This window comes from Acinonyx jubatus, chromosome X (assembly GCF_027475565.1).
Source record: "Acinonyx jubatus isolate Ajub_Pintada_27869175 chromosome X, VMU_Ajub_asm_v1.0, whole genome shotgun sequence".
In the NCBI taxonomy this organism is placed as follows: domain Eukaryota; kingdom Metazoa; phylum Chordata; class Mammalia; order Carnivora; family Felidae; genus Acinonyx; species Acinonyx jubatus.
The window spans coordinates 57,304,102-57,319,495 of NC_069389.1; the positions used below are offsets into that span (position 1 = coordinate 57,304,102).

At 39.6% G+C, this 15,394-nt stretch overlaps 1 protein-coding gene across 8 annotated transcripts in view; it reads right to left on the reverse strand.

Moving 5' to 3' along the window:
• The window catches only part of HDAC8 (histone deacetylase 8), a 221,122-nt gene that overhangs the window by 13,894 nt on the left and 191,834 nt on the right, over positions 1 to 15,394 (reverse strand). For all 8 annotated transcript variants that reach the window (XM_027053673.2, XM_053202488.1, XM_027053672.2 and 5 more), the window contains one exon: positions 15,211 to 15,316. In XM_027053673.2, coding sequence (XP_026909474.1) covers positions 15,211 to 15,316 — 106 coding nt within the window. The remainder of the gene's footprint in view (positions 1 to 15,210; positions 15,317 to 15,394) is intronic.

Genomic DNA, 15,394 nt, shown 5'->3' on the forward strand with positions numbered 1-15,394 from the left:
GGCTCAGTTCGTTGAGCCTCTGACTTTGGCACAGGTCATGATCTCACAGCTCATGAGTTCAAGCCCTGCATTTGGCTCTGTGCTGACAGCTCAGAGCCTGGAGGCTGCTTCAGATTCTGTGTCTCCCCCTTTCTCTCAGCCCCTCCCCTCCTGGTGCTCTGTCTCTCTCTCTCAAAATAAATAAACATTAAAAAAATAAAAAAAATATTTTAGTAGACAGCATGAGTGGGGGAGAGGGGACAGAGGGAAAGAGAGAATCTCAAGCAGGCTACACCTCAGCATGAAGCCCAATGTGGGGCTCAATCCCATGACCTTGGGATCATGACCTGAGCCTAAATCAAGATTTGGATGCTCATCTGACTGAGCCACCCAGGCGTCCTGTCTCTTGATTATTTTAGAGCTAAAAGCTGGAGGGGAATAAGTGATAGAATTGCTTTAGGCATGTACTTTGGGAAAACAGAAAAAAAATTAAACACATTAAAGGCCTCCACTTATTCTTCAAAATTCCTTGGTTTGTTATATATAACAACAGCAACTCCCACCAGGAAGAAGGAAAATTCCATATTTTCTCTTTTAAAAGTTGGGCATGACCTTCAGTTTCTTAAGTGGAATTCCAGCTCCCTCACTTGCTCTAAACTTGCATAAACTAATCAATCTCCCTAAGCCTTGGTTCTCTCATCTGTTAAATGGAGCTAATAACATTATCTACCTCAGAGACAGATTTGTTTCCCAAACTTCAATACTGTCAAGAAATTTGTCATATTTACATATCACTTATGTGGAAACCTATTTTATACCAACTTTTTTAAAAAACTTAACTTTATCCTAAGTGATATCTGTGAAATCACCAGAGTTTAATGTGATAGTTATATTTCTTTCCAATACACATTAAAACATATACAATTGACCCTTGAATAACATTGGTTTGAACAGCTTTGGTCCAATTATACATGGATTTTTTACAGTACAATACTGTAAATGTATTTCCTCTTTCTTTTTTTAAATGTTTATTTTTGAGGGGGGAAGGGGCAGAGAGACCAAGGGAGACAGAGACTCCCAAGCAGGCTCTGTGCTGTCAGTGCAGAGCCCAATGTAGGGCTCGATCTCATGAACCTTGAGACCATGACCTGAGCCAAAGTTGGATGCCTAACTGACTGAGCCACCTAGGCACTCCTGTATTTATTCTTTCTCATGAATTTTGTAATAACATTTTCTCTTCTCTACCTTACTTTATTGTAAGAATATAAAAACACTAATTCAAAGGGATAAATGCACCTCTATGTTTATAGCAGCATTATTTACAATAGCCAAGATATGGAAGAAGCCCAAGCGTCCAACAATTGATGAATGGATAAAAATGATGTGGTATACACACACACACACACTGGAATACTATTCAGCCAAAAAAAGAATGAAATCTTGCCATTTGCAACAACATGGATAAATCTGGAGAGTATAATGCTAAGAAAAATAAGTCAGAGAAAGACAAATATAATTTCAAGTATGATTTCATCATATGTGGAATTTAAGAAACAAAACAAATGAGCAAAGGGAAAAGAAGACACACAGAGAGAAATCTAGAAATAGACTCTTAATTATAGAGAACAAACTGATGGTTATCAGAGGGGAGGTGGGTGGGGGCTGGGTTAAATAGGTGATGGGGATTAAGGAGTGCATTTGTGATGAGCACCAGGTGATGTATGAAAGTGTTGAATCACTATATTGTATACCTGAAACTAATATAATACTGTATGTTAACTAATGGGAATTAAAATAAAAACTTAAAAACAGGAAAAAATACAGTATACAATCTATATACAAAATATATGTTAATCAACTACGTTTCAGTAAGTTTTCTGGTCAATAGTAGGCTATTAGTAGTTACATTTTTGGGGATTCAAAAGCTATATGCATTCATGCTCACCCAGGGACACCAAAAACCAAACAAAGACAAAAATTTAAAAAAACCAAAACAAACAAAAGTTATATGTAGATGTTTTTCAAGTATGTAGGGGGTAGGTGCCCCTAACTGTCACATTGTTTAAGGGTCAACTGTACACCAGATCCATTCCTGCCATAGGGTCTTTGGTCTTGCTCTTTTCTTCATCTAGAATGTTTTTCACCCCAATTTTTGCAAAGCTCCTTCCCTTACTACATTAAGCTCTATTCCCAAATGTCACTTCCTCAGCGAGGCCTTTACTGACCACCTATCTAAAATAGCACCCCATTGAAATTTATCAGTAACCAACATTAAATATTTATTCATTTGCTTATTGTCTATCTTCCCCACTAGAATGTAAGCTCCATGATGGGCAAGACCTTTACGTGTCCTATTATTTTTTTAAATTAAAAAAAATTTTTTTAAACGTTTATTATTGAGAGACAGAGAGACACAGAGCACAAGCAGGGGAGGGGTAGAGAGAGGGGGAGACACAGAATCTGAAGTAGGCTCCAGGCTCTGAGCTGTCAGCATAGAGCCCGACGCGGGGCTCCAACTCACAAACTGCAAGATCATGACCTGAGCCGAAGTCGGTCACCCAACCAACTGAGCCACCTAGGTGCCCCTACCTGTCCTACTATTTACATCTCTATCACCGGTGCCCAGAATAGTGCCTGGTACATATTAACACCAAATACATATTTGTTACATGTATGAAACATTGAAATAAAAAATTAGCTTAACAGTTACCAGGCTCCTCTTCTATCCCAGAATAGTGTCAGAGAAGGTAGAGTGGAAAGCCAGAACTTTTATCTCAATGGCAAGGAGGCCCACTCATTGCCATCATTAGAGACTACATGGGGAGCAGTAATGAAGTGCTATTCCCATTCCTAGCCAGGATGGTATCAGTGGAGTTCTAATGGGGAGCCTGAATTTCCACTCTTGTCTAACAGATGATGCCCCACCTCTCCCTAGGCTGTCAATGGCAGCTGAGTGGGGAACCTAGATTTTTATCCCCACCTGGAAGTAATGGAGTGGTGCCCCCCCCTTCTCTGCAAGCATGATGTTATTGGAAGCCTGCTAAAACAGAAGATTTAAATAAGATGCAGATTTCATAAAACGATCTACAAATTTCAGGATACAATAGAAAATCACTCGTACCAAGAAACAGGAAACTATCAACTTGAATGGGAAAAAGACAATTAATGGATGCCAACATAGAGATGACATAGATGTTGGAAATACCTGACAATGAGTTTAAAGGGGTCATCATAAAAATACTTCACTGAGCAATTATGAACTTGCTTGAAAAAAAATGAAAGAATAAGTCTCAGCAAAGAAATAGAAGAAATAAAGAAAAACGAAATGGAAATTTTACAACTAAAAAATGCAATAAGTGAAAGAAAAAACCCAACAGATGGGCTCCACAGCACAGTGGAGAGAAGTGGGAGAGGAAAATCAGTAAATTGGAATATAGAACAATAGAAATTAACCAATTTGAATAAAAGACAAAAAATAGTCTGAGAAAATGAGAACCTCAGGGATCATGTGGAACTATGATAAAAGATCTAATATTCATGTCACCAAAGTTCCAGAGGGCAAGGAGAAAGAGAATGGGACTGAAAAAGAATTTGGAGAAATAATAGCTAATGATTCCCCAAATTTGGCAAAAGATATAAACCTACAGATTCAAGAATCTGACTGAACCCCAAACTGGATAAATACAAAGAGATCCACACCAAGACCCATCATAATCAAATTCCTGAAAAGTTAAAAAAAAAAGTATGTAAAGCAGCAAGACAGAAACAAAGCCTTACTATAAGGGAAAGATATTCACATGACAGTGGTTTTCTCATCAAAATCCATGGAGGCCCGAAGGAGGTGGTAAAATATGTTTCAGGTGGTGCAAGAAAGTAACTGTCAATCCAGAATTCTAGATCCATGAAAACATTTTTTTCAGGAATGAAGGGGAAATAAAAATATTCTCAGAGGAAGGAAAACTAAGAGCACTTGTTGCCACCACACCTACCCTAACAGAATAGCTAAAGGAAGGTTTTGAAATGAAAAGGTCATGATAAAAGAAGGTATCTTGGAACATCAGGAAGGAAGAAAGAACAATGGAAAGAGTAAAAATATGAATAAACACAATAGATTTTTCTCATCTTCAGTTTTCTAAATTATGTTTGATGATTGAAACAAAAATTATAACACTGATGCAGTTCTAAATGTATGTAGAAGAAATATTTAAGACAATTATGTTATAAAGAGGAGAGGGGAAAGGACTTAAAGTAGGTAAGGTTTCTACACTTCACTCAAACTGGTAAAATGTTGATACCAGTGGATTGTGGTAAATTATGTATATATAATATATACCCAGAGTGACTACTAAAAAGCCTACACAGAGAGATACAATCAAAACCACTAAAGGTGAATCAAAATGAAATTTGAACAAAGGTATAAAGTTACCAACAGTAAAGGAGGAAGAATAAAATAGAGAGTGAACAGAAGGAACAAAGAGAAACAGAAAATAAAATGGTAGATTTAATCCCTAACATATCAAAATTACATTGAATATAAATGATCTAAATACATTAGTTATGGGGCTCCTGGGTGGCTCAGTTGGTTGAGCATCTGACTCTTGATTTCAGCTCAGGTCATGATCCTAGGGTTGTGGTATTAAGCTCCATGTCGGGCTCCACACTGAGCATGGAGCTTGCTTAAGATTAATTCTCTATGGGGTGCCTGGGTGGCTCAGTCAGTTAAGCATCCAACTCTTGGTTTTGGCTCAGGTCATGATGTTGTAATTCATGAGTTCGAGCCCCACATTGGGTTCTGTGCTGACAACACAGAGCCTGCTTGGGATTCTCTCTCTCCCCTTCTCTCTCTGCCCCTCCTCCACTCTCTCTTGTTCTCAAAATAAACTTAAAAAAAAGATTCTCTCTCTTTCTCTCTGTGTCCTCCTCTCCCCCACCCGTGCTCTCTCTAAGAAAATAAAATAAATACATTAGTTAAAAGACAAAGATTGGCAGAGTGGCTAAAAAAGTGATCCAACTACATGCTATCTATAAGAAACTCACTTTGAATATGATATTAGCAGGTTGAAAGTAAAAGGATAGAAAAAGATATGCCATGCAAACATTAATCAAAAGAAATCAGGAGTGGCTATATTTATATCAGATAAAGTAAAATTGAGAGCAAAGAAAATTACCATGGACAGAAAGGGATATTACATAATGGTGAAAAGGTCAATCTACCAAGAAGATATAGCAATCAAAATGTGTATGTATCAAACAACAGAGCTTCAGAATAAATGAAGCAAAAGCTGATAGAGCTTAAGGAGAATAGATTCACAATTAGAATTGGAGACTTAATATCCCTCTCTCAGCAATTGATAATAGAACAAGACAGATAATGACCAAGGATATTGAAAAACTCAATAATGCTATCAGCCAATAGGATCTAACCAACATTGATAGAACATTCCATCAAACAGCAACAGAATACATATTTTTTCTAGCACTTATAGAACATATACTAAAATGGATCATATACTGGGCCATAAAACAAACCTCAACAAGTTGAAAAAAAATTGAAATTATATAGCACATATTTTCTGACCACAATGGTATCAAGGTAGAAATGAAAAACTTCCTGAAAAGGAAATCTCCAGGCCCAGATGGTCTCACTGGAGAAGTCTACTAAAAAGGAGAATTGATACCAATTCTACCCTATCTCTTGCAGAAAACGGAAGAGGAAGGAATATTCCCAAATTCACCTCATAAGGCATTATTGGCCTGATACTGAAAGCAGATGATGACAGCACAAAAAAAAGAAACCAATAGGCTAATATCTCTCATGAATACAGAAACAAAATCTTCAAGAAAATATTAACAAATAGAATTCAGCAATGTATATAAAAATTGTACACCATGATCAAGTAGAGTTTATTTTGGATATACAATCTGGTTCAAAATTTGAAGATCGGGGCGACTGGCTGGCTCAGTCAATAGAGCACATGACTCTCGATTTTGGGATTGCAATTTCAAGCCTCATGTTGGGCATGAAGACTACTTTATTTATTTATTTTTAAATTTTTAATGTTTATTTATTTTTGAGAGAGACAGAGACAAAGGGTGAGTGGGGGAGGGGCAGAGAGTGAGAGGGAGACAGAGAAACCGAAGCAGGCTCCAGGCTCTGAGCTGTCAGCACAGAGCCCGACATGGGGCTTGAACTCACAAACTGTGAGATCATGCCCTGAGCCAAAGTTGGATGCTTAACCGATTGAGACACTCAGGTGCCCCATACTTTGAAAACAAAACAGAACAAAAAACCCCACAAAATCTGAAGATCAATCAGGGTAATCTACCATATTAAAAGGCTAAAGAAGAAAAATTACATATATATCAGTATTGTATCAACTGATGCAGAAGCTGCATTTAACACCCATTCATAGCAAAGACTCTCATGAAACCAGGAATATGAAGGGTTACTGCCTCAACTTAATAAGAAAGATCTATGAAAACCTACAGCTAACATACTCTTAGTGGTGAAAGAGTGAGTATTTTTCCTTTAAGTTCAGGAACAAGGCAAGGGTGTCTGCTCTCACCATTTTTATTTAACATAATATTGGAAGTCTAAGCCAGTGCAATAAGTCAAGAAAAGGCAACAAAAAGCATACAGATCAGAAATGAAGAAATAAAACTGTTTCTATTTGTAGATGAGTGGTGATCTATGTAGAAAATCCTAAGAATCCTTAAGAAACAGGACTAATAAATGAGTTCAGCAAGGTCACAGGATATAAATGCAATATACAAAAATTGTATTTCTATATAGTAACTATTAACAGATGGAAAACAAAAGAAATACAATAATTCAAGGGGCACCTGGGTGGCTCAGTCAGTTGGGCATCCGACTTCAGCTCAGGTCATGATCTTGTGGTTCATGGGTTCGAGCCCCGCATCAGGCTCTGCTGACAGCTCAGAGCCTGAGCCTGCTTCAGATTCTGTGTCTCCCTCTCCCTCTGCCCCTCCCTGCTCATGCTCTCTCTCTCTCAAAAAATAAATAAATGTTAAGAAAATTTAAAAAAATACAATAACTCAAAAAGAGAAAAACTAATGTATAAAACCTGTTTAGAATCTGTATGCTGAAAATTATAAAATGCTGAAGAAGGAATTAAAAAAAGACCTAAGTAAATGGGGAGACAAACCATGTTTATGGATTGGAAAACTCAATACAATAAAGATGTCAATTCTCCCCAAATTGATATACTTGTTCAACATGATTCCTAACAAAATCACATCAAGATATTTTGTAGACATAGACAAGATTATTCTAAAGCATATATAGAAAGCAAAGAAACTAGTATAAGCTAAAACAATTTTGAAAAGGAAGAAAGAGGAATCACTCTACCTGATTTAAGGTGTATTTATTTACTTTTTAAAAGTTTATTTATTTTGAGAAAGAAGCAAGAGAGAGGAGGAGACAGGAGGAGAGAGAGAGAGAAAGAGGGAATCCCAAGCATGCTCCACACTGTCAGTGCAGAATCTGATGTGGGGCTCAAACTCATGAAGTGTGAAATCATGACCTGAGCTGAAATCAAAGTCAGATGCTTAACCGACTGGACCACACAGGCACCCCTGATTTAAGGTTTATTATATAGTATACTAATCAAGACTATGAGGAGGAATAAACACATAGATCAATGGAGCAGAAGAGAGAAGTCAGAAAGACTGAGACTGAGACAGCTGCTTTGGAGTGAATGAGAATTTTGGAAAGGAACATGGTCCTAGGAAGCTATCTGGATTTTATACCCTTCTACTAGACAGAAGAGGCTTTACAGCATGAGTCAAGGGAAAATCTGCTTCCTTGAGCAGACAGATGGAAGCACCCTAGAATTACTAGAGGTACCTAAGAAAGGAAATAGTACCTGAGCCATGTAAAATGCTCACTCTCTAGTCTCTATCTTTCCAGCAATGTGCAGGTGCAGTGACCAGATTTTGTAAACCAAAAATTGGGATATAAGGTCTGATAAAACATTATTATTATTATTATTTAAAAATTCAAACATGTATTAATTCTTTTGGGAATAAAAAAACAACACATGCTCATGGTAGAAATTTTGAAAAATACAGAAAAAGAATTAAGAACAAGTAAAAAATACCCACAATTCCAATCCTACCAACCAAAGTAACTACTGTTAGCATTTTTGTTATATTTCCTTCTGACGTTTCTCTGTGCATATCCACATACTCACTCACATATACATTATGTATATTTACAAAACTGAGACTATTTGGTATTAACTCATTTTGTATCCTGTTTTTTTTACACTTAATATTGTTTTGAGAATAATCTTGTGCCATCAAATTATCTTTAAAAATTTCTTTTTAGTTGGCTGCAACAAATCTTCCATGTAGATATATTTGGGACATTGTATTATACCTCAACTTCAAAATATCAAAACAGAACACATCAAGTATATGTTTCTGTAAAACTATCCCCCCTCCTCCAACAGCTCCCCATCCAAGCTGATATCCAAATGGAAACCTCAGAATCATTTTTACTTCCTCCTCTCTTTTTGATCCCCTATACATGACCTATTTCTAAGTGTTGTTGGTACTGTCTTCCAAACAACCCTTGGGTATTCTGGGAGGAATAGGATAGGGAATATCCTACTACCACTGTTCTGGTCCACTCTCTTGCAGGCTCACTCTTAGAATGATTCATCCAAATATCACGATTCATCCAAATATCACTGCATCATGTTATGTCCTAATCCTGGAAGCTAGAATGGCTCCCACTTTATTGTATCCAGTATGGACTCCTCAGCCAGAAATTCAAGGGAAGTTGCAATCTGCTCCTGGATCCCACCTATTCAAGTTTCCCTCACTTATGAACACTTCCCCATTATCAATTAAAATCCTCCAAGCCTTTTGAAAGCAGTCTCCCTTAGGTCTTACTCCCCCACTTCTACATAGTATCAGCCTTATTATATCCTGATCTGTCTAAAGGTGTTAGTTTTGTCTCCTTCTCTAGAGTTCTTAGCTGTTTAATAGAGGCAGAGACCATGTTTTAAACTTCTCTTATACCTCTCATGGCACTAAGAACATGGGAGGTTACAAAAAAATATCCATTGATTGATTTAGTTTGGCTCTGAAGTGGAGACACAATAATACTTCTTAAAATTAAGCTGGTTCAGAACCTGACTTTGGGAGACATTGCAGGGTGGAAAGGGTTCACTAGGGTCAACTGAAAAAAGCAGACAGGGTATGATGAGTAGACTTGAACAATACTGCTAAGAGGCAGATGGCACTAGGTCTGGATTCAACTCCAGAGGTCACTACTTACTTGTTATGTGACTATGGGCATGTTACATGGTGTCTTTGGACACAAGTTTCCTACCTCATGAGGTGATTGTGAAGATTAAATGAGATCATATATATAAAGAATCCAGCACATGGTATCACACAGTTGAATTTCAATAATGGTAGTTCTTGATTCCTGTATATATAGGTATTTTGAGTCTTAATAAGTAATCTGCCAAGGGTTTTCATGGTTTGTTAAAAGCTGTTTAAGTTACTGTAACCAAAGTTACAAAGATACAAAGTTAACTTTGGTTACAATAACTTAAACAGGAGGCTTACAGCCTCCATTTTTATTTTAGAATTTATAACATTTTAAGCATGATATATTTTTAAACACTTTTATAATTATCTATTTTTAAAGTAATCTCTAAACCCAATATGGGGCTTGAACTCACAAACCTGAGATTAAGAGTTGCATGCTCTATTGACTGAGCCAGCTTGGTACCCTGATATTTTTATAACTTATCTTTCTGTTTAACAACAACAGTAACAACAAACCTTTCCAATTCTCTTACTCTTTAGTACCTATCACTCTTTAGTACAACAAGACAAGAACCTGGGCAATGGGGAAGAACCACAGTGGGCTAGAGAGGAATAAACAGGGGACAGGGGATGACAAGAAGAGATAAGGGATGGACATCACAGAAACCCTCACCTGAAGTCATGCAAATTGGCTCAAGGTATCCTCCGCAATCCTGCTCCAAATCCTTCTAAGAAGCCTGAAAGCAAATGGTCAGTCTGTCTTGGGACCAACCCTGACTTTCAGCTTATTCTTATGGCTTCTCAGGAAGCAAGAGAATGTGTGGAAATAAGCTGAGTTTCCATGGTGTAGACTCCCACCAGGCAGGAGAACCGTTTCAGCAATTCCTTGGAGCTTCAGCAGGCATTGGACATATCCAGATCTGATGCCCCAATTGCTAGTCCCTAGAAGAATGTCAATCCCAGACTTCAAACTGCCAGAGGAGGTGCTGCTTACACTCAGTACAATGGTGTTCCTGAGAACATTACCAGTAGATGTGCAAAGGGCCTCATCTTGGGGTCATGGAACTGTAAATAGCAGAGTGAGGCTAGTGAACACAACACAGTTCAGGTGGTAGGAGCTAGATGGGTTGGCTTCTTCCACCTTTTGTCCTTCACTTTTACTTCTCTATTCAGTTCAGAATGGAGTAAAAAGATTCAATAATAGTATGGTAGGGTGATGGGAGCATGTCAGGGACAGGGGGTTAGAGGAGGCTGAAAGGCCTGTGTCAGAGGCCAGAATTTCAAGTGTTGCCCTTGGCTGATTTCCAAGGGGACATCAGATTTCAGGTGTTTTGGATCAGCCACATGGAAGGTGCCAGATATGCAGTGAAGGGTAGGAAGGGTTTACTAGGGGTAATTGGAAAAAGCAGGGGTAGGTGTGCTTACAAAAATAGGAATGGAAAAATGAGGTATGTCAAATAGACTTAGCAGGGCAACACTGCAAAGAGATGAGGGGCAGTGGAAAGGACAAAAAGCCTGACTCTAAAGCCCCAATTCAACGAGACTGGTCTACCACCTATTAGCACACTGTGTGTGGCACATAGAACTTGCTTAGTAATTACTTGCTGAATGAACGAACAGATGTGACCTTGGCCAAGTTACATATCCTCTCTGAGCCTTAGTTTCCTCATCTGTAAAATAAGTAGTAGTTATTGTTCTTTTATTTCACCTATGTTGTCTCTCCCCTACATCCACATCAGTTGGCTGATCCATCTTCCCAACCCTGCACTGTAGAGGATGCTAACTAAGCCTCCTTCATTAAGGGTCAGAAAAGGCAGATGTGCACAAGGCCTTCTCTTTCTTCTTGTGTCTTCCCCCTCCTTCTCCTCCTCCTTACCTCCTGGCCCTATTTGTCTTCTTTTCTATTCCAGGAAAACTTGGGGCACAGTCTGGGAACTCAGAGCAAGTGAGTTATAACCTCCAGTTACAATGCCAGCACATACTCACACATGTGCAACTCACTCTCCCTCTGTACTCCTCCACAGAAGGTTGGGTCTGGGCTGCAATAAGAAGCTTGTGGCTCCCTAGGGACCTTTACTTGATTCAAATGTTATCCATACCAGGGACTAGAAAACTCTACCCTTGTTTCCTCATGTACAGCCAGGTGGGCTTGGGGAGCTAGCTACTCATGGGGATTGATCACATCAGCACTAGTCCAACTCTATAAAGTTCATTGTGAGCCAATTCCTCTGGAGTACATCAACCAGAGGAAAGTCAAATAAGTTTGAGAACATGAAGATGGTGCGAGGATAATTTTACAGTAGTGGGCATGAGCTAGGCTGAGCGATCCACACTTCCTTGTGAACACTGACACATATCTTTGAGATTCACTGGCATGAGAAGAGCAATTTGTTAGAGCAAAACATAGCTTTTTCCTGTATGAAGCTAACAGCTTGAATTGACTCTCCAAGGTTTTATTTTTGTCTGTTTTTTCCCTCTTGGAAAGACTAATGGACAGTAAAGATGGGATAAGGTGAATTCTAAATTTGCCTGTCCCTCCAGTCAACTTGTGGCATATAGAATACATCTCTATAAGATGAGCCTTCCCAAGTTTGATCTTCAGTAGGCTAAATATCCCATCTTTTGTGCTTCCAAGGGATGTGGTGAGAAAGAGAAAAAACCCCAAGCTCAAAGGCTGGACAAATTCAATGAGACATGCTGGCTAAACTCCCTCCCATAGAGTGGAGCTTAATCCATCCACTCCATCATTGCCATCCCATCTTCCCAAATCAATTCATGCTTCCCCGCTCCTTTGTTTTTAATATGGGGGAAGGAGGGCAAGAGACACAGTGAGAAATGGCCAGCCTTGATGAGGTTTTTATATGCAAGAACAAATGACAGTCATGTAGGCAGGTTCAGGAAAATCTTTCAGAATGTAGAAAATTCAGCAGCTTTTCCACACTGACCATTGTCATGGCAACACACTCACTATCTGATGGCAGCATGCGTGTGGAGGGGCACGGTCTCAGTATAGCAGGTTAGCCTGGCCATTTTTAGCAACATTTAGACTTCTTTCTAGCCTCATTTCTTCTAGGTTTAGCTGAATTTCTTTTTGGTCCTGGACTTGTGTGCTCTGCTCATTTGCATGGCTAGAACACAAGATTTTGTCAATATGAAAGAGATAGCTAAATGGAAAATCTGAGCATTCCTAGTATTCTATAGCCACTCTACTTGCTGTCCTCCCTCCCTGGCTCTTCCCCACCCACTCTCAGCCATTTAATTTATTTTCTTCTCATCAATTCTTTCCTGTACACAGTATTACTTCCCCCCTCAACAACTATGACTCATCTACCAACCCCTGCACTCTCATCATATTCTTTTTGTTGTGTTTCTATTTTCTCATTTTTAACATACAGCATCCTAGGATCTTAAGAATGGAAGAAACCTTAACAATAATCCAGTATAATCAATGCAGGAGCCCTTGTATTATATGACAACCAAGTGACTGTCTAGTCTCTACTTGTATGTCTCTGCCAACAGAGACCTCATTCCTTTTTGGATGGCCTGCTCCACTTTGGACACCGCTAAATGTTAGAAAATTCTTCCTTCTATTGAATAAGAATTTACCTTTTTATAATATCTACCCATGGGCCCTAGCTCTGTGCTCTGTGACTACATAACCTCTGCCTATGCCCTCTGAACTGTGACAGCCTTTCAGAGATATGAGGTAAAGACCACATCCCCCTGGGTCTTCTTTTTTCCAAAAGCCTCAGCTCCTCTAACCAGACCTCTTGGACCCTGGTCTATAGTCCTTTCCCCATACCAACTGACCAGCAGCATGCTCCTATTTGTCTGGAGCTCTTTTAAAGTGAGGTTGATATTGCATCAACATCTCTGGAGGCCACCTTGTCCTGATGACTCACACTAACTGCATTGACTAAAATCCCTAGCTCTTTCAGACAAAATGCTGCTGAGCAACATCTTCCCATCTTGTATGTGTCCAATGCTTCTGAGGACCTAATTCCTGGTCCATACATTTTTGCCCAGTTTAATTTTATTGTGCTATAATCAGAATATTGCTTTAACCTGTTAGGATCTTTTAAAAATCTTGACTTACATGTAAGTTACATGTCCTCTAAGATTTTCTATTATTTTTCCCCAACCCTCAGACTAATCTTTTATCTCAAGTCTTTTAAAAATTTATTGCTCTTTTGGGTTTCTTACCTTTCCTAGTTCTCTTCCCTTTGAATTACCTTCCTTATGTCTTCTCTCGCTTGTCATTTCCATTTCCTCAATAGCAAGATGTCACCTCTCTGGAGATATGTGTCTGGGTACGTGTGTAGGAAAGCATGAGGGCATACAGATATCTGCACATACGTAGGTGTGAACAAGAAGCTGCAGAGGCTTTAGTTTCTCTGTTTCTATTGCTTTGTCTGTGCTCTACCAGGATTTAAAGACTGGATGGGGGGAAAATGGCAAGGTTGAAGGAAGAGGGGTAAGAGAAGTTGGTCCAGGATGAGTCCCAAAGGAAACAGGAAAGTTGTCCTGGGTCTGTGAGGGGCAGAAGGAAACTAGGGTGGGAGCACTAGTGTTAATGAAAACTGCAGCATAGTGAGAAGGACTGGACAAGGGCCAGGAATAGAAAGAGTTTAAAAGCCTTAAAGATTGTACAAAGGGAGGAGGATTTGGTTAGGAAGTGAGGGCTTGTGGGGTCGGTACCTACTGAGAGGTTGGAGGGAGGTGGCTTGAAACTATAGATCAAGAGAAGGCTGAGGGCTATTCGACACCCCAGAGAGGCAATAGGCATTGCTGTGAGCGTTATCTTAGAAGTTTATGACTTGTGAGCTTAGAAAATTTTATCTGGCCAAAGGAGCCTGGGACGTGGAGTCCCTGCCTAAGGACTTGGCTGTTGTCACAGCCTGGGCTCTACTAGAGGATGGGGCCTTAATATAACCCTCAGCAAAGACTCCTAGGACATAATGTGTTCCCTCAGACTAACTCTGGCACAGAACAGCCTCCCTTTTATGCTGGATTCTATTCCAACGAGGGAGTCAAAGGTAGGAGGACTGCTGCTGTCTTGGTCGTTATATGAATAAACATGGGGACTTCACTCTCTGAGATGGTCAATATGATACTCTTAGCCTCTTAACTCTGCAAATAATTAGGATCCAAAAGATATGCACACATATATACAAATTCAATTAAACAGGAAAATGGGTGCCAAAACAACTTTACAATATTGTAGATAAAGTGAATTAAGTTGTGGAGTAGCACCTGGGGTTTGGGGGGGGGGTTCTACTGGAAAGCTAAGGGCAGCATCCCCAAACAGCTAGTGGATAGCGTGATCAAGAGTATAACAACCTGATGACTGCCATTTCCCTCTGTCCAGAAGTCAGAATAATTGTAGGTCAGCCTAAGGGAAGGGCAAGATAGGGAAGCAGCCCCATCTTCAGTGCTTTGGGTAAGACTGGGGAGCCCACCCTCAGGGCACCAGAATCCTGACTATCCACTGTGGCCCCATAGTCTCTCAAGGCCATCTTGGATCAAGGAACTACACTGGAATATGATGTCTTTGAGCCCCTCCTCCCCCTACCCCAAGTCTGAGTTGACTTGAACTTCCCTCATCTTAAGAGAATTTTACTGTTGCTCTTTTAAAAGGAAAAGGGTTTCAGGGCATACTTTAGAACTAGTTTTCCCCTGGAGGTACCTAAAGATAAACCTTTTGTCCCCCTGAAGGTGACATTAGCTGGCCAAATGACAATCCCAATCAGAGTGGCCAGTGTGGAATTCCAGCTACCAAGCTATCAGGCCAAGAAGTTGTTTCCCTTCTAAGTCAGTGAAATGATTAGCCACCAAAAGACAAATGGTATTTGGGGAAGCTCCCACTGATGGGCCACCACAGGCTGGGTGGAATGAGGAGGGCAGGACTCGAGGGGTGGTGCTCACCTTTGATGTAGTTGAGGATTTGCTGGACTCGGTGGGGCTCATTGCGGTCTGGCCGGCAGCTTGGCGTGATTTCCAACACATAATCAGGACCATATGCTGTGAAAAACTGTAAGGAAAAGGGAAAGGCCAAAAAACAAACTAAACCACAGAAAACCTCAAAACCAAACCACATACACACAGAACA